At 30.7% G+C, this 21,465-nt stretch overlaps 1 protein-coding gene across 3 annotated transcripts in view; it reads right to left on the minus strand.

Moving 5' to 3' along the window:
- LOC107446548 (uncharacterized) overlaps window positions 1–21,465 on the minus strand; it is a 77,708-nt gene that overhangs the window by 32,524 nt on the left and 23,719 nt on the right. For all 3 annotated transcript variants that reach the window (XM_043047707.3, XM_087153570.1, XM_043047706.3), the window contains exon 2: window positions 622–748. In XM_043047707.3, the coding sequence (XP_042903641.2) occupies window positions 622–733 (112 nt within the window). In that variant the 5' untranslated portion in view covers window positions 734–748. The remainder of the gene's footprint in view (window positions 1–621; window positions 749–21,465) is intronic.

Raw genomic sequence — 21,465 nt, forward strand, 5'->3', positions numbered from 1 at the left:
CTATACATTTCAACGATGGTTTAATGAGAATTCTTGTTGGTTCCCAGGAATATACCACCAAAACAATATTTTTTATTTTTTTATGTTGGCCTATCATAAATCAGTCCGAATTCCTACATGATGATGGTTGTTCATGATCGTTCCAACGTTTGATTTCTAAGAAACTATGATGGAAATTTCTGATGGTTTAACATAAACAAACCATCAAAATCAGTTGCTGTTGGACCATCATAAATCAGTCCGACTTCCTACATTGGAGTGATGGTTTCTTATGTTGATCCAAAATATAATGGTTAATGATGGAATTATTGAGGTTAGCATCACGATTAGGTTAGTCTATCAATGGGAAACCATCAAAAATTTTGACTTGGGAGTGAATAGACAAAACAGAGCTCTAGAGTTAAGCTTGTGATGTCATAATACGGGCTGCCCTAATTACATTCATGAACAAAATCGTCTCTTTCATAAGATATTAAACCTAGAATGCAATTTTTTTCTCATCAAGATTGGCGTCATTTAAAAGCTTCCAAATAACCCAAATTTTCAATAACTTTATTGGCAGAAGAGTATTAAACCTAAAACATTAAAAATTTAAAAAACTTAATAAAATTAGGTACTTACAGGAATGTACACATTCAGTGATGGTGGTGGCATCGATAAAATATCCGCCGCAGAGTATACAGGAGAGATGTGGATTTAAATCCGTAATCTTCAACCTCGTCGATTTATTCATGATTATTCCACCTGCCTGTACAAACAAGAAAATCATTCATCTCTAAAGAAGTTATCAAAAATTTATTAAAAACTTTTTTCCCCAAAAGATTAATAACAGCGTTTAAATGAGACGTTAAATTCACGTTTCGATTTAACCTCTTCATTTAAATAAGAAAGATATGTTTCTCTTGCTCTTCATATTTTAAGATTATGTAATGAATAATTCAATACATATATTCAAATAAATCAAGATTTTTTGCAAGTATTTTATTTAGCATGCACTGAATGTTATTTCTGACTCAACCTGATACTCAGAAGCAACGAAGATAAATGCTTCATTGTTTACTTTCCATATTATCGAATACTGAATTTCAATTCAATCAATGTTTTGTGTCTGATCGTTTCTTGCCGGAACGCAAAGATTTTCTTTTGTCTAAAGACATCAAAGCAAACGTCGCACATTTACAGAAAATTTTTTCCACAAAATCGTAACCTATCTATTGCAATGAAAATTTCCAAATATGACTTTTAAGGGTACTTGTTTTTCGAAGCCCATTCGTCAACTGAATAAATAAAATCAAAGCTTAAGTTCTTAACCATGAATAATGAATACTATTTTCGCTTTAAGAATTGCCAAGACTTTAAAACCGACAAAGAGCTCAATATATATATATATACTAGCTGACCCGGCAAACGTTGTTTTGCCATATGAATTATTTCTAGAGTATGAAAATATATCTTATTTATTGTAGTTGTGTGCGTATGTGGTATATGAGTGTAAGAGGCATGGAGCGCAGTGAACGATGACGGAATATGAAAATAACAACACCCCAAATAATAGTTTTTTTTTAATTTGTTGTAACTTTTCTTTTAAAAATTATATATACAACGAATTCTGAAAATATTAGTCAACAATATTAATCTTTTAGTGCAATGGAGTGTACAATATTTTTTGTCATTCCATTTTTTGCTAACACAAATAAACTGGATGGTTTGCCCACTCGAGAGCATGCCACGTATAATTAATTAATTGTCCGTGTGAAAAACATGGTGTGCTCAAATCTAAGACACAAACAGACGTTGTTTGGCCTTCTCATTGCAAATGCCAATCTAATAGGGAACTGAATGCGTCAAAATTGAATTGGCGCATCTATGGGTATAATGGGGATTCGTGGAAGTAATATACTTTCACCCCAGAATTTGTCATTTAAAATAATACTTTCGATAACGTTGTTCATTAATTTTTTAACGACCAATCGCGTGTCGTTGCTAAGCCGTGCTGGGTTCAAATTACGAAGCAAAATAACCGGAGATCCAACTTTGAGTGCTAAATTATGCGGTGGTATGCCTAGTAAGTCCAATGAGTTTAAAAACTCTGTTGGAAAATTTGCAGCTTCAATGGGATCGCAAACTGCATCAACGGATTTATGTGTCACCAAGTTACCTGGCAATAACTGTTGTATCTTCAGATTCAATTCGTTGACGTCCACATTTTTTGCTGCTAAAATCGCCCTTTCTGCCTGCCACTCATGATGAATGTATTGTGTGTGTACATCGGGAAATATTAGGTTAATGAGAGCATCTTGTGAATCGATGATTGTGCAGAAATCGTCCGGTAATTTTATGCATCCAGTCTCATCCTTAGTAACTTTTCCATCAACGATATCTAACAATTGTTTTAAGAATGTTTCAGCAGATGGATCTTGAAGCATTTAGACGCGCATATTTACTTTTATTTGAATTTTTTCAACATTATGCCACAATGAAGAGCATTGATATCATAAGTGCACGCTGAACGCGGAATGACGGGACGTGTTTGTCTGAAATCACCTGAAAGGAATAACAGAGTGCCGCCAAATGATTTGTCATAGTTTTTTTGTATCTTTTAATGTTCTTTTCAACGCCTCAAGCGAATGTTAGTCAAGCGAATGCAAAGATCCTCAATAGCAATCAGTGCTTCATTGGACATAGCATCGCTGAATGCTATCGTTAGATCGTTGCAACGTGTGCGATGTTGATACCGTATGTCATCAGTCATCGAATCTTTGTGATTATCCCATAGCATTTCTATACTGGCCGGGAAACATGTAGTTAATTCTATAGCAAATAGTAGACGAATTTGCTTTGCAGTACAGTTCAATGCCGCTTCAGCAAGCATACATTCCCACTGATTGTCGTCCTTCAGCAAGCCGAGTGCAAGAACCGTTTTCAAGATGGACTTCATTGGAGCTGATGTACCGGCCAATTTGGTAGAGCGTTATTTCGTCGTTGTTATTCACTGGAAAAGCGGTCACATTGGTATTTTCAACTCGAAATACTGCCATATCACTGCCTTTATTCACATACTTGCAAATATATTTGATGCTCTTCTTTTAAGGGCGAGCATAAGTATTAGAGTTTAAAGTGAATTGTTGCAACGTGCGTGAATATTTGATTTATCAGGTTTCTATGTCTAGTTTGGATTGGAATATGATTAAATAAAGATATATTTAAAATATACGTTAAATCTGTCCAAAAAATGAAAAAAAAATTAGTTATAAACCTATTCTCATACCTACTGAATATACATATAAAATTTCATCAAAATCGATCCAGCCGTTTAGGAGGAGTTTAACCACTAAAACTGTGACAAGAGATTTTTATATATATAGATATATATATATATATATATATATATATATATATATATATATATATATATATATATATATATATATATACAATTATATATATATATAATTGTTAACCACTTTTGACAGCGAAAGAATTTTTTCCATAGACTTTGTGTCTAAGAAAACCTTTAGGAGTGACCATCAAAACATTTCCCAGCGACCGGGCAAACCTCTTCATCAAATGCAAAGAAGGTCAAATAAGGAAACACAAAAAAAATATCAAAACAAAAAATATTAATAAAACAACTATAAGTAGATTCAAATGTATTACAAATACTTGTTTCTTATTTGCTGAGCTCTTTTTTGAAGTCAAAAAAGGTCAAATAAGGAAACACAAAAAAATATCAAAACAAAAAATATTAATAAAACAACTATAAGTAGATTCAAATGTATTACAAATACTTGTTTCTTATTTGGTGAGCTCTTTTTTGAAGTCAAAAAAGGTCAAATAAGGAAACACAAAAAAATATCAAAACAAAAAATATTAATAAAACAACTATAAGTAGATTCAAATGTATTACAAATATTTGTTTCTTATTTGGTGAGCTCTTTTTTGAAGTTGAAGAGAGAGATCGGCAACCTGATTTTTCAGTCAAGAGTGCACTAAAGCAATAATTTTTTCTTTTTTCCTTCTTATGAGTCGAAAGTTAAATAAGGAAGAAAAAACTAAGCATTTCAAGCAAACATACCTCTTCTCATTTTTAAAGCTGACTCATTTTTATTATAAAATTAAATGCAAACCTTGACATTATTGTTTATTTATTTAAAATAGTTCTATAATTGGTAAATTTGTTTTTACACATAATTATACGGACGCTAAGTTTTATTCATTCGGTTTTCGTGGAGCACCAAGAAAATGATGGTGAGTAAAGTGAAAAATCATGTTGAGGTGAATGAAGAACGATCATTTTACTGTGGAACAGAGAGAGAGAGTGGTCGAGAGGCTTCACTGGGCCCACGGTAAGTATTCGCCAAATGCGATACATCGTAAATTTGGCGAATAAAATTGTGATTTGAAGTATTGGCAAATGATTTTTTCCACTGGAAAGAGAAATATATATTTAACTCAATCCTCAAAATTACGTCAAAATGAATTTTTCTAAACAAATTATTATTTTTAATTCGATTACAGTAATGTTCAGTAGATGCGCAGCATAACAAATTAGAATTGAGTTCAAATAATATAAGCCTGAAACAAACTACCATAAAAAAAATTTCTACGGGGAAAAATGAATCATAACATATTGTTAAGATTTGCATTTGGCGAAGAATTTCAAAAATGGGCCAGTACTTTTGATATTTAGCTTATTTACTGACTAATCATTTGAAATTCTTAGCGCGGTTCTGTATATGTGTATGTTACTAGGGACCGGGATGCACTGCGCCCATGTCCAAGAGGTCGTGGGTTCGATCCCTACCGGTCGAAGACTCCCCGTGTATTAAATGGTGACAGAGGTAAGTTAAATCTGCTGAGTCACCAAGTCCTTCATGTTCCCACAACAAATCATACCTCTGGGAGTATTGATCCAGGAATTTCCTTGCTTTTCGGATTGATTCAAAATGACAAGGCTACGGAATAGAAGTCGTAAAGCCAAAATTGGATCGGCTGTTCAACGACGGTTATAAAATGTTACTGTGAATGACCGAAATGGATTGATTTCCACCGCTGAATGTTGACAGTCGCTTTGGTAAATGTGCGACAAGGTGTCCAGTCACTGCCCGATATACATATGAATGGTACATCAATGTTCTTTTTTTAGGTTTAGTGCCACTGCCCAGTATGCATATCAGGTACTCTGTCTCTCCTAATCTATCCTTAGCAGATATTAAAATATCGGATAAATAGAATTATGTCAACGAATAAGTGAATATTAAATCGGATATTTTGGACATTCTCCCAAAGCGATGATTGACATTCACCAGTGAAAGTCGACATTGCCTTAATTTTGGTCATTCACGGTAACACGGTACATAATATATATATATATATATATATATATATATATATATATATATATATATATATATATATATATATATATATATATATATATATATATATTGACAATTAGTGCCATTTTTAAACTTAAACACATCATTTTCATGAAAAACATTCAAGTTTAAAAAGCTGAATGATAAATAGCTATTAGGAACGAATATTCTTCGCAAAATGTAAGTTTCAGACAAGAAAGAGTTTTTCAAAATATAATTCACACATTAATCATAGTCGTAGAGCAAATATGCATGCAGCAACTACTACAATTCAGTGGTCGCTTTAATTCGTCACGCACAATTCGTCAGGGTGACAATTTGTCGTAGACACAATTTGAATGGCCACAAATTAAATATTTAGTCAACTTATGTAGACAATGCAATATACTCGTCTTCGTAAATAGATACATTTCAGCGAAATTCCGACAAATTGTGATCAGAGCCTGACTATGGCAAGGGCATACGGGACAGTTGCCCCGGGGCCCCACAACTTTTTTAAAAACAAAATATCAGAACAGTGTAAAATCCATCAGTTTTATGTTAGCTTCTTCATTAATCTATCGTATGAAGATAATCTATGTCCAATCTTATCCATGACTTTCTAGGGCGGAATTCGGGTACAATTTCGCACATTTGGCCTATCAAAAGCCTGTATTTTTATACATCGCAAAATGCTATAAGTTTACAAAAATACAGGCTTCTGATTGGCTTAGTTGAGCCATTGTAATTGCGAAATTTTAGCTGAATTCCAAACTAATGTCAGCAAGGATATGAATTTTTGCAGCTAGATGGCAAAGTTAACAATCAGGAAACTGCATGATGGACATAAAATCAATAAAATGGACAGAACAATATTTCATCTGACCATTGGCGGGAGGGGGGCACTTTATAGCTATTTTAGGTTCTAATCAATTTTCTTGTTATCTATAATGAGCTGAAAAATTTAAATACCTACATAAAGTTCGGTTCTGCATGTGAAGCAGAGGGGGTCGCCAAAGAAGTTTTCGCCAAGGGCCCCAATTAGGCTAAGTCGGACCCTGATTGTGATCACGACAAATTGCGCATACGATGAATTGTTCCACGACAAACTGCGAGAGGAAGAGAACCACAAATGAAATTGGAATGTACACCTTTAAGTTAGAATTAAAATAATTTCAAAGCGTAACTCGACACGCAACAGCATTCTACCCCCCCCCCCCTCCACAAATCTTAACAGAAAGTATGAATGAATGCCGTTCTACACACTACTATCCTTCAAAATACTCAATTATCAGAAGGTATAAAAATGACGGAAGATGAACTCAAATTTTGGCAGCTTGCCAACATCTCTATCACGTGACGAAAAGGGGATGCTGAAGAAGGTATTAAACCAACTAGATTTTTCTTTCGTTTGATCCGATGCTGATTACCTAGCCGCAGGAGAGAGAGAGGGGTCAGAGCGATAAAAAAAAAAGGGGGGGAGGCAGTAAAATAATGAAGGTTCTTTTAGGTCCCGTGGAGATGAAACTGTTCCCATTCGAAGAACGGTGGATGAAATCGTCATTTGTCATTTGGTTTGAAAAAAAAGAGACGATGATGATAGTTATTATTCTTCTGTAAAGAGATGCAATTATAAGATGGATGCGTGATTGTGTGTGTTGGTAATGTTTGTTGCGCACGACGACTGTTAATTTTCTTAAAGGGATTCCTATTAAAATAGGCACTAAACAATAACAGTTTTCATCAACACCTGCAGACGTTTAATAAGCAGTTGTAACACATAGGCAGATAAAAATGTTTGTATTTTGTTTCATCTTAGTTTATTATTTATGTCAAATCATATCGCCAAACTTACAATTTTTTTTTAAAAATAAATGAAGAAAATTTGTAGTATTAATAAAAAAAGCATAAATAAATAAAATTGTTAACTTAACTAATTAATTGTTAACTAACTTAACTAATACTCTGAAAAATTATGTTACTATATTTTTCAAAAGTTAAAATCATCATCCCATCACAACGAGATAAATAATTCAAAGTACCTTAGAGTTTGCTTAACTATTTTTCTTAAAACCCATCAAAGCTAAAACAACAAACATTATTTGTAGTTTTTGAATTGAAGAAGACGAGATAAATAATTCAAAGTATCTTAGAGTTTGTAGTTTTTTAATTGAGTTGTAGTTTTGAAGAAAATTAAATTACTTTTAGATTTCTCATTTTTTAAACATGTTTTGAATAATTTATTACGCAATAAGAAGAAAAATGAATATAATATTTGGAGACACTGATCTTACATAAAAATATGGAAAAGTAAAGGTATTTAATTTAAAATTAATTTTGATCTTTAACAATTGAAGAAATAAATTTTAAAAAGCTTAATGGCACAAAATGCTTAAACTGTGCAAAATAATTATACAAAAAAAAAAAAGATATATAATAATGATATATTTGGTGATTAATAGAACAGCACAAATACAAAGCAGTTTTATTACCGATACTCTGAAAATAAGTCTTTCACCCCCTCGAAAGGGATATGTACCGCATAAAATTACTTCATGGTGGTAAATTTTGACTATTATGAGTTAGCAGCGAGTAAAAGCATCATGTCAAGTGATGCTAAATACATTTTATCTTTATTCTAATGGCATGAACTACAAAATATGTGTTTTGCTTAATATAATAACGGAAAGCCACCGAAAAGGGCAACCAATAATAGTAAATAAAAAAAATTGAAATTAATTTAGCTATATAAATTGAAGAAATTAGTGGAAGAACCAGGTAAGTGACATTTTCAGAATTAGTTATGTTAAGAATAAAGTGAAAACAAAAACAATTCTGTTACTACCCATATTGATGCAACCACTTTATGTAATTTTCTCTAATTCATTAACTCCTCTAAAAATATCACTTACTTGGTTCTTCCATCTTCTTGGATATTTTTTTTTTCTCTTCACCTAAACCATCATGAAGGGCGACGAAAAATGTTGGCGAGTATGTTATTAATTTTTGTAAATCTGGAGAGAAATTGGGCAGGGATCACCTGCTTCTATGTGGGGCCCTTCATGGACACACTGAGTCCTCAAGATATTGAGAATCAAGAGAACTTTTAAGGCAATGACTTCGGTCTTCTTTCTTTGTTATCCTACGTACATTTGTATTCGTTATTTATTTCACCTTTCTATTTGTACCTCTTTGCCTTGCCATTGGAAATAAAAAATTTGAAAAAAAAATGTTATTATCTATTTTAGCGACATTAGATATGAGTAGTGCTCTAAAATTTTTATTATGAAATTTAATCTTTAGAATATTATTCATTGTTAGATTGCATTTCTTATGTTTACAGTTTTTTTTTTTTTTTTTTTTTTAATTATAATATAATACTGTTACGTATCGTGCATTTAAAATGTTTTTGAAGGAAATAAATGTGGTTCAAACATCAATTAAATTAAGGACGGCAAATAAAATTAAGTTATTATTCAAACTTTTATTTCTTGATGATTTATCAAGATTAAATCGTAATAAAATACTAAATTTTTCAGAATATTTTTTTGAATCTAACGATGAAGAATTTTCAAATAAACTTAAAGAAATTTGTAATACTTTTAATTTTTCGGAATTAGCAATTGAAAATTCCTCTGAAGATGAGGATGAAAATAGTCAGTTCGAATGTAAACCAACTCAAACTGATTTTGAATCACATTTACCAATTAAAACTTGTGTAAATCAATTTACACAAGTTAATTTAAATTATATCAGTAATAAATGTGTGTTGATAAAGAAATACAAATAACTAATGTTTATACTGACCAGGATATTGAAAAACAAAATCAAAAATTAGATAATGATATGGTATCCTAAAATCAACGATGTAAATAATAGAAAACCGGAAACAAAATTAATAGTTAATTTTTCTGATATTGAAGCAGTTACTCCTATATTTAAAGGAGATAAACATGAAAATATTCTTTCTTGGTTTGAAAATTTTGAAACTCATGTTAATTTATTTAAACTTTCTGAAATGCAAAAACTTTTATTTGCAAAAAGATGTTAAAAAAGTAATACATTAACCTTAATTAGAAGTGAAACTTGCTCAAATTCATATGATAAATTAAAAAATCTCTTGCCTGGAGAATTTGGACTTAATTGCAATAGTGGTACATGCAATGTTGCAAAACAGAAAGCAAAGATATAATGTAACTCTTCAAGAGTATTTCCTTAAAATGAAAGAAGTTGCTACTCAAAGTGATATTGATGACTTAGCTCTAATCACTTACGTAATTCAAGAAATACCAAACCAAACAAATAATAAAGCAATTCTTAATGGAGCCAATGATCTTTTTGAGATCATTGGCTCCATTAAGCTTAAAAGTTAAACAAAACAAAAGCTTAAAAGTTATGAAAAAATTAAAAGTGACTTAGACAAAAATAAATTTCAAAATAATAAGAGACCATATATGAAGAAAATAGAAAGCCCAAAATATGACACTTAGTTGTCCAGTTCATTCACAGAAAAATTTTGTATATTTTTAACCACCCAAAATCTTTAATTCTAATTAAATGACAATTGTTGTCCAGTTCGTTCGCATAAAAATTGTGTATATTTTTGTGTGAAAAAAAAAATTTTTTTTGAAAATTTTAGTAGAATAGTTATATAAATATGTATCATTTTTCTTTCTATTTAGTTGACTAAACAGATGAATTGCATTATCATGTTGTTATTTTTGTCATTGTAAATAATTGTTTTTTTTACACATAATTGATAAAAAAGTTATTTGTAGTAGGGAAAGGAATAGTCGTACCAACCTAAATTTTAAAAATTTAAAGTATTCTAACTTTTTTTTTATTTTTACTTACCAAATTCTTTTTTTTTGGGGGGGGGGGGGGGGGAGTGTAACACAAAAATTATAAAAATACTTTTGTATTAATAAAAGCATTAAAACACTTTTCATAAAATGTCTTTGGTAAAGAATAGGAATTCCATTTTGGGACTTCAAGACTGAAAACATACCAATGAATTATAATTAGATTTATATTTCAAAGGAGGAGTTATTTTAAAATCTTCACTTCCATATTAGGAAGCATTAAATGATTATCGATGATGCGTAGAGTTAAAAGGCATGCAACGACTGAGCCTTTTTACCTCTTTTTCTGTTAATAAATACAAAAAGAATAAAAAGAAATAAGGAGAAAAATTAAGAAAATTAATAAGTTTTATTTACTGGGCATAAGCTGCAGGTACATAGAACTCATAAAATAAGTTCAAAATGTAGAGAAAACATGGAAAAAATTACAGAATAATGAAAAGAGAAGAAGAAAATTATTAAAATAAAATAAAATAATAATAAAAAAAATCAATAGTTCGAAAATCCGAAAGAAAAAAAAAAGATATAATCTTCATCACCTTTTTTACGGATATAATCGTATGAACTGATGAAAAGAATATATCTTTTTACCCGGTTTTTATTTAAATTTTTAAAATTTTTTAAAATTTTATTTTCATACTTTCCTGCTTTTCTTTTAATTATTCTGTAATTTTCTCCATGTTTTCTCTACATAATTTAGATTCCATCATTAATCTAAATTATTCTTTCTTTCTTTTTTTTAAAAGGCAGTTATTGCTGCTCTTTTCCAGTTCATTTTGAAAATCCCGTATTTTTACTACGATAGTTATAACACGCGAATTTCAAATCGCAAATTTAAATAACCACTTTTTGACGAGCTTTGTTTTTGCCGATTTCTTCGTAAGTCGAAGCAATTTTTCAATCATTTTTTCAGCAGGGTTTGTGATACCTTCGCACGCAGTTTTAAAAATTCCCAAATGTGCGAATTTCATCGTAAATTTAAGCATTATTTTTTTTAAATTATTGTGATTCCCAAATGATTTTGATGATTCCGTTACCTTAACTACCATGTTATGGCACGTGAGTTTCTTATCGGGATTTTAAATAATCACTTCTTGATACTATTTATTTGTGGATATTTTATAGTAAGAATCAAAAATTGTTTCGTCATTGTTTCAGCAGTTAGCTTCATGTATTTGTAAGTGGTATTTAGAATCCCTAATTATAATAGCACATGGTTATTGCGATCTAAATTTTAAATTTCTCACTGTTTGTAATTTTTTTTTTTTTTAAAGGTGATAGGTGATTTTTTTTTAGGAAAAAGGAGTTTATTAGTTAAATTTCATGAAAGCTTTGTTAATTCAAGAAAGATAAATAATATCTAAAAAAGTATAATACCAAATAAATTATGAATGTTATTTTGCACTGTAACGATTTTGTTTTAAGTTTTGGTTTTTTGTTTAAAGTCTATAAAATTTCTTTAACTAAAATGTGTATGTATTTTGTTACACTTTCATTTAGAGAGCATTATAGTTTTTTCTTCTTTTTGTTAGAATTTATATTTTTTCCCAATATATATATATATATATATATATATATATATATATATATATATATATATATATATATATATATATATATATATATATATATATATATATATATATATATATATATATATATATATATATATATATATATAAAATAAATTCTAATAATGAAAAGTATTTTCTGCAAAAATTTAGTGCTTAGAACAATAATGCTTAGATAAAAATTATCATATTTACTGCCAACATGAGACAACTTGCTGTGCAAGTGGTCTTTCACTTAAAAAGGTTGTGCACCTCTCAGTTAGAACAACAATAACATTACATTTAAAATAACTAATAACCTGTGCAAAAAACTTTTTGTTTTCCATTTTTAATTTTAAAAAAAAATGGTTTCTAGTGATAAGAGTCCTGTTATCACTAAAATCTCAACATGTAATTTTTGGAATGTTCTGTTTTTAGGATTTGGTAAGGAAAAGATGAACCCACATCTATTTTGAAAAACCTTCTTATGATTTGCCAAATCAATCGGAATCTAACTATTATAGACTGAAATGTCTTCGTCGAATCTTTTGTTTTGTGATTATGTAAAGATAAAACTGCAATTGAAGAAAGAAAAAAAGGCCTTATTTATTGAAGCAGTTTTTAATCATGGATGTCAACGTTTTGCAAATGGTCAATTTTTAAAATGAAAAGTGATGCGAGGAATCGAGTGAATAGCAGACCCAAATTTATCCTAAAATGATCTAATAAATAACATAATATAAGAGTCTGGACTGGACGATACCTCGGAAAATATTGATTCTCATCGCCGATCCGATGTTTGAATTGGCAATTTTTCGAATCATCGGAAATTGTGATTCACTGAGATGTGTACGATATTTCCCGACGTATCGTTGACATCAATGTCTACATGCGCGATGTTGAGCTTTGTTCCAGATCGATGCCTGCAAGCTCGCGTGAAGAGCATTTTCCTCCGTAAGTGTGCAGTGATAGCTGTGACGATGATCGTTATCTATCTCCGTCTTTTTTATATCATGACTCATCGTTTTGCTGACATGATGAATCCGAACGTGATTAGAAATCCAAGTATTGTTGAATCTCTTAGTTATGGGAGGGTTTTCTTTTAATTGTGTGTGTTCAAATCACGTTGATTTTGTTTACAATCAATCCAACCGTTTCATGTTTTTTTTAACCGCTATTTTGCAGACTTACAAGTCTTTAAATATTTAGAAACAGTTATAAAAAAAATACAACGTTGATTTAAAAAAAAATGCAACTTATTAATTTCAAATTTACGCAGCACTAAATGTAAAACATTAATGCACCGAACAACGCGATGCATCAAAATATCGCGATGTTAGAGTGACGATATATCGCGATGCCAAAATCTTAACATCGCCCAGTCCTAGAGGGGACCTTATCGAAAATCGAATAATTGGAATTTTTGAACATTCGTTCTTCGAATTATTGCGAATGATCTGTAAATCTAAGACATTATTTTAATCCTGATCACAAATTCTATGTTGGAGAAGTAGATTCCTATTCAAGAATGGATTTTAACATAACATTAGTCCAACCCTAATAGATCCACACTTCTGCTGGAACGAAAAACGTCCAAAGGATGACACGTTTTATGAGCTTCAGTCGTGGCCCATTGGTTTCCACAAACCACCCCTGTTAAAAGGAGGGAAACAGATTATCATTCACCCAACACTTGTCAGCATTCTCCACCCCCCCCCCCTTTTCACAACAACACTACCCTTGTTTGCGAAGATGTGGAGGCCATTCAACTACATGTGAGGGGAGCAGGTGTCTACGGTAGGAGGGTGTACAAGGGTAATAAACTACCTTCTTGTTGTAAAGGGTGAAAGAGCAAAGCCTCTGTTAAAATGAGCCGTTTAGGCCAAACCCCCTCTACCTAAAATGTTCGATTATTCATTATTATCGGCTCATAATGAGCTTAAAAGATGAGAAAAGGTTTCGATAACATTTTCCCTCTTTATTGCCTAAGAGTAATAGCCTTAGAAACTTTTCACTGCAAATTCTCTTTTTAATACATTTGAAATTTGCGAATTTGCTAGTCCTGCCATACATTGTTTGCAGTTTTAAAGTATGAAAAAAAAATTTTAACACAGTAATACGCATAGTTCATTTGGTTTCTCTAGAATTTGCTAATCCTGCCACATTTAGCTTGCAATTTTAAAGTTTGGAAAAGAATTTAAACCTATGAATATGCATAGTACCATACAACGGAAATGCGGGTTGGATCCATCAAAAAGTCCCCCACGAAAGCAAATTTCTCCCAATACTTGATCCAGAAGTTCCCTTGCCTTCTGGATGAGGTTCAAAATGACAAGGCTACGGAGTTGAACATAAAGAGTCGTGAACCCCAAATAATTGGGTCGACTGTTCAAAGACGGTTATAAATATAAATAAAATTTGAATCATTAAATATTTCCAAAATAAATATAAGTCCTTTATAGATTAATATTTTTACAATTGCTAATGAAATTTATTCATTAAGATTCCGGATTCCGGCAAAAGAAGATTGATTATTTGGGTTTCTAAAGTCAAAAATAATTGGGAACTTCTGGTACAGTTAATCTATGCTTTATTTCGAATATTTTAGTGTTTAAAAATACTGTAAAATATACAGATTTGACTCATTAGCATAGTAATTTCACTTAAGTAAGTAAAAAAACAAATATTTTAATAAAATAAGAGACTTTTTAATTTTTTTGAGACGAATCATTTTGAGTCAGAGCTGTAAATAAAAAGCTTTAAAACAGATGTTTTAAATAAATATTACACGTTTACTAAGTTTCCCCCCCCCCCCCACCTAGATTAAATAGATTAAAAACAATAAGGGCACTCATTGAAAAATGGATAAAACTTAACTTAAAACTCATGAATAACTATTAAAATCTCATAACAATTATTTAAATATAAACAAAAATGTAACCAATAGCCACGAATAACTGTTAAAAACTCATAAAAGTTGTTAAAAGACGGACAAAGCTATCGTGCTAGGAATTTCCCATCAGTTATAAAAACATTCCATGCAAAATCTTAATTATCAGATGATACTAGACAGCTGACTGAAATCCGGTTTTCACTTGTTCGTGTATCCATTGGTTACATGAGATGATATATAATATTAATTCAACGACATTAGACAATGTATTATATAAATATGGAACATATCAAGGATTATATTATAATAATTAGACCCAATTATTCTAATTGTATTTATTTTTAACATATTGCATTACAATGTTAACCCATTGGTGCACGAACTTCAACACGTCAAAACAAAAAAGCTGACCATTGATATTTTACATAGAATCTTATAGTGCGTCTAATAAATTGGCCAGCCAGGGACTGTAGACCTTAAGTTAACTTTCTAAGCTGTTAAAAAAAATTAAATTTATGATTTTTACTTTAACTCTTAATCAATTGATGCTTCATAAAATAAGAGCTAAAGTAAGTATCTTTCTTGGTCTGGTTGATTTACATTAGAAGCCAAGATGACTATCAGTCATAGTTTAAGTGCACTCCAAGCAATAATTATATAGGCTATCTTGCAGTACAACAATTATCTGCGCTTTAGAATAAAATAAATATTTTAAAGTCATTATTTATTTATTTTCGAAAATGACCTTCTTGAGATTTTTCCGAGTTGAAAATTAACAAAATCAATGATGGATTCTCACTATTTGCCCAATTCCATGAGCCTAGATATTGCTAAAGTGAAAAAATTGTTCAAGTATTAAAAACTTTCATTTTTACAATATTGAGGCATTTCTTGATATGAATGTTTTACACCATTTTCAGAATAAACTATTTTATTTTTATTTTATAACCGTAGTAGAACAGCCGACCCACTGTTTGGGTGTATGACTACTGATGTTCAAATCCGTAGCCTTGTCATTTTGAATCTCATCCAGAAGACAAGGGAATTCCTGGATCAAGAATTGAGAGAAATTTACCTTCGTGGTTATTTACCTTCGTGAAACTTACCTTTTACGTTAAATGGAGAGGAAAACCACGAAAACTTCCCACGGTTAGCCTGACGGCAAGGGGACTCTATCCCATGATCCGTATACCACAGAGAATACTTCATTGTGGTCGGTGCAAGCCGGATTCGTTTCGAGCAGCCATCGTCGGGATTTGGAGCCGGTTCACCTCATTGGGAGGCGAACGCTCCATCCCCTGAGCAGCCGCTGCTCACAATTAACTATTGCAAACTCACAGTGGTTATTAAAAAGTATCATAAACAAAGCTTTATTTCAAGCAACGACAGAGTCTTCGAAAAACAGCCTTTATACATAATCCTCTTTAAGATGAATAAAAAATGAATTCCAGTTGACTATTGTAGCAATTTTCAGTAATCAAAACATAGAAAAACGCACACTCTTAAAAATATTAAAATAAAAAAATTTTAACATTTTTAATGAGTTCCCATTAAACTTTTATTAAAATAGAAAATTTTTAAAAAAGAAACCGACGAAATTGGAACATCTAAAATATTATATACAATTCCCTGTACCATTAAACTTTTAATAAAATAAAACGTTAAAAAAAAAAAGTATTAAAAAGGAAATTGACGAAATTTGAGCATCTAAAATATTATTTACAGTTCCAAATTAACACATGACTTTTTCTTTATTTGAGGAAACCATGTTTTTTACAAAGACTTATCTAACAAAAACTTATGCACAATAACTCATAGTTAACAGCAATGTTTCATCTTACTTTATTATACCCAAGCAAGATTATTAAAGATTTCCACACATCATCAGCTACTAAGAATAAATGTTATTTGCGTTACCAGTGGCATCTTAATGATCGGTTGTAAAGACTGTTGGTTGAGTTAAACTCAGTGCATTTAAAAAAGAAGAAATGGGTTTGATTTTTTTTTAATACATGTGGTAATAATTAATTTCATGATCCATTTTAATTTCTAGACAGGGAAGGACGAAAGACAAACATCCTAAAAAGGGGATGAAATGATATCTTAATATTTATATTGAGTCTGAGTATCTTTGCATGTTTTTTAAACGATGACAAACAAAAATATTATTTCTCTCGGTTGACAGCAAATCACACATTTCTTCATACACACAATCTCCCGACTAAGGCAGGGTCAGTTTGTCCGGGCCCTCACATCAGAGGGGGGCTCGAATGGAAAGTTTATTTTACGTTTCCTTCTTTAATGAACTTTTTTTTAAACAAAATATCAGAACAGTGTAAAATAACAGTGGAACAGTTTTAAGTTACTTCTTCATTAATCACTGAGATGGGCACAGGAGCTTCATTTTCTTCATTAATCTATCCTATGAACACAAAAAATCCATAGTTCCGTGACTTTCTAGGGCGAAATTAGGCTACATTTTCGCAATGACGATGGCCTATATTTCTATATATCGCAAAATGCGATAATTTACAAAAAAATACAGGTTTCTGAATGGCTTATTTGAGCCATAGTCACTGCGTAAATTTAGCTGAATTCCGCCCGAATGTCAGCAAAGGATATGGATTTTTCGCAGCTAGATGAGAAAGTTAACTATCAGAAAACTGCGTGATGGACATAAAATTGTCAGAAAATTAATAAAATGGACAGAACGATATTTCGTCTGACCATTGGAGGGGGGACTCTACAGCTATTTTAGGTTCTAGTCAATTTTCTTGCTATCTACACTGAGGTGAAAAATTTAAATACCTCCATAAAATTCGGTTCATCATTACTGAAGAAAAGGGGGCCCCCCAATGAAGTTTTTGCCTCGGGCCCAAATTAGGTTAGGTCCTATTCTGATACCATCACTGTAGAGATATTGCTTAACAATTATTTTAAGGTACAAAAATTGTATGACATGATTAGTTTACTTTTTCAACTGCTGATAACTATAAAGAGAGGTAACAACAAGACTTTATTTGACTCACTTACTGACGCAATTTACCCCCACTCTAGGGGAAAGATAATTTCTAACAATATTACACAATTCTTTACAATCAAATTTTTTTTTTTTTTAAATGTGAGGTCTTATTGGTTGCCCCCCTAAGTTCCCACGACCCCTGAGGTCAATGGCGGTACACAGACGCGCCTCTTGGCGGGGAAGAAGACGATATAGTTTCGGGACCTTTCTCACTCTATTGTACTTAATACGCGGATTACAGGGTAAAAAGAAGAGTTTTTAGGAGCCTTGCCACAAGGTAGTTCAGTAAGTTTGAGGCGATTATGTAGAGAAATTTAGCCTAGTAGTGTGTCATTCTGCAACCTAAATAGGGTAAAATCCTGTTATTACACTTCTTAAACATGTTTACACACTATACTACAAAACAGGGTCCAATTTAACACCATCCTGGCTCTACTTTAAACCGATTTTTCTAACACTAGAGGTTTTTTCTGAGAAATATCTATAATTTCGTGAAAAATGAGACCACACTTTTGTTTTAAATAAACATTTTTTGTTCTAAATATAAAATTTTTTTTAAATAAACTTTTTTTAACTTTAAATCATTTTATGCTCCAACTCACAGCGGACAGAAAAAATAATCATTAAAAGAACACCACAAACTCAAATTTCAAATCAAAAACATTAATTTTAGCGTACCACAGCATACTTTAATACGAAATACAAATAACAATAATAATTTTGAAACAACACATTTTATAAGTTACATTATGAGAATTCTATAACGCGAGAGAAACTTTTTACAGCGTATACTGTTTTACTTGAATGTAGGTTCAGGTGAGCCAAGAGTAAAGCATGAAATTTCAAAAGCTGATTTCTTTTTTTTTTTAAATCAAAATTTAAAAGTAGGCCTACAATTGTTTACAATTTGATACTTTGAAAAGAAAAAAGAGAGAAAAATCACCACTTGAAACTGCATGAATTACTCGAGGTTTACTTAAACTCAGCTTTTCTGTACTTAAAATTACCCAGTGGTCATGAAAAGTTTCTCAACAGTCCTCTTCCACGTGCCAGAATCGCAGAGACATTGTCGCAGAATGTTCATGCAGAATGATTTTTCTTTTGAAAAGTAAAAGTTTTAATTTTTCATTTCTGAAGAAATTTGCAACGTAATCTTCGTAAAGTTACCTAATCCAAGTAAAATTTACGTAATATTTAAATCATGCAATTAGATAATCACTTTTGCATGCGCTCAATTTACGCCGATAGTATCATAAATCGATGTACTGTTTCAATTATATGTTCGACAGTTATTGATATTGATTTTCATGTGATTTTTAAATACTTCGATATATTTCAAACACTATGGAAAATTTAAATCGTGTATTTGAGTATTTATTTACTTTTTAATGCAATAATTTTTGCCAGTTATTGCTATTGATTTCTAAATAGTTTTCAATCTGATATTTTCTATGCGATAATATATATTACTTATTACAATAATCTAATCTCGAAACGAAACACGCATTTGAGGAGTCCGATTCACGTGATTTGGTCGTCGATTTTTTTTTGGGCAATTAATACTCGGATTTCATGATTTTTAATAATTTTTTTAATTGTGATGATTATTTGCAAAATGAAAATGAAATAATTTCTGCATCCCAACAAAATGAAGAGAATATCACCCATAATATTGGAATAAAAAATTATTACATGCTCAATTTTAATAAAAAAAATTTTTATATATATATTGTAAACACAGCGCTTTTGTTATTTTAAATAAGTAACATATAAGTTTTTTATTATTAAAAGTATCTTGCAGAAAGATATTAGCGCTAGAGAGTTTTGTCGCAGGTAGCTCAAAAGAATTTTGCCACCCCTTAAGAAACCGATATTGAATATCAATACTTTCTTTACAACTTTTCACGAGTTGCATGACTCGTGACGTTATTACGACATACTACACGTAATCCACGCGTCCGAATAAAATATGAAATTCATTCCGAGGTCATAAAAGAAAGAAAAAGAATATATATATATATATATATATATATATATATATATATATATATATATATATACACACAAGGAGTATGATGAGTCGCGTGGGGAAGATAAGGATGCTCCGGACGATGCGGGGGAATGAAAGAAAAATATTCTCCTCTCAGTTCCCTTAGGGGTTGTGTCTGATGATGTTCCTCTCTGACTTTCTGCCGATTTGTGATTGATTTTAAAATGCCTCAGAGAACACAACGTTTTTTCCATATCCAACAGAGGTTTTATTCCACTCTCTTTTTTTAACTTATTTTTCTATTAAGTTCATATATATATATATATATATATATATATATATATACAAGAAAACACGAAGAAAGTTAAGAAAAACAATAAGTTTCATTTATTGCGCATAAGCTGCAAGTAAACAGAACTCATTCGATAAGTTCAAAATGAAGATAAAACAAAGGAAAATTTTAGACATATGCAAAAGGGGAGGGGGAAATAATAATGAAAAAAATAATAATGAAAAAAATAATAATGAAAAAAATAACAAACAACTGATTTAAAAAAAAAAAGGATAAAATTTTTCTTAAAAAAACCGGAAAATAAAAGATATAATCTTTTTATCAGCCCACACGATTATATCCGCCAAAAAGAGTGCTTTCTGATATTGTATCAGTATAGCCAAAGCAAAATATATTACTACAATAGTGTGAGGAGCACTCAAAAAATTTTATTAAAAGTATCTTGCAGAAAGATATTAGCGCTAGAGAGTTGTGTCGCAGGTAGATCGAAAGAATTCTGCCACCCCTTAAGAAATCGATATTGAATATCAATACTTTCTTTTCAACTTTTCACGAGTTACATGACTCGTGACGTTATTACGACATACTACACGTAATCCAAGTGTCCGAATAAAATATGAAATTCATTCCGAGGTCACAAAAGATATGTCTATAATTTTCCTTTGTTTTACCTTCATTTTAAACTTATATATATATATATAGCAGGGAAGATAAGGATTCTCGGGACATTTGTACCAACAATCATATGACATGATAATATATAATATTCACAAAAAACATTTAAAGCAGGAAAAAGTAATAAAAACAATAAAATAAAAGGAATGTGTGTTTGTAAGACAGCACTTCTTCAGGGGACACACTGCTTACAAACACACAGGAGCCTTTCTGTTGTCAGTGGAAAAACCAAACTGACAGTGCCCCTATAAAGCAAAATATATCAATACAATAGTGTGAGGAGCAATGAAAAAAAATTTTTTTTTGAAACAAAATAGTAAAACACATTAAGTAATAAATATCACGTAAAAAACAGAAAATAAAACGTAAAGAAAAAACAGAACAAGGCACAAATGAACTAACATGGACAAGAATGATTGAAATCATCTTGAACATTATTTATTTAAAATTTAATGTGCCCGTACTTTTATTAATTTAAAAAAAATAAAAATTTAATGTTTTTTTTATTTTTATTTCAATAATTTTCTTCTTTTTCCATTATTCGGAAATTTTTTCTCTATATTTTGAACTGTCCCTTGCTCCAAATCTAATACTATAATACTAGAAGAACTTTTTTTTAAAAAAAAATTAATAAATGCCATTGCTGTTAGCATTTTAAAATGACTTTGCACTAGCATTGACTGTTTTGTATGCTTAAAAAATTTAATTGAATATCAAAATGTCATTTTCCTGGCATGTCCCACACAATATTTCCAATAATAACTAGCTTCAAAACCTCCCATACCTTTTTCAGAATCTAATTTTTTTTATCTTATGCGATGTAA

Source organism: Parasteatoda tepidariorum, chromosome 10 (assembly GCF_982258835.1).
Source record: "Parasteatoda tepidariorum strain Cologne lab strain chromosome 10, Ptep-v5.0, whole genome shotgun sequence".
Lineage (NCBI taxonomy): Eukaryota > Metazoa > Arthropoda > Arachnida > Araneae > Theridiidae > Parasteatoda > Parasteatoda tepidariorum.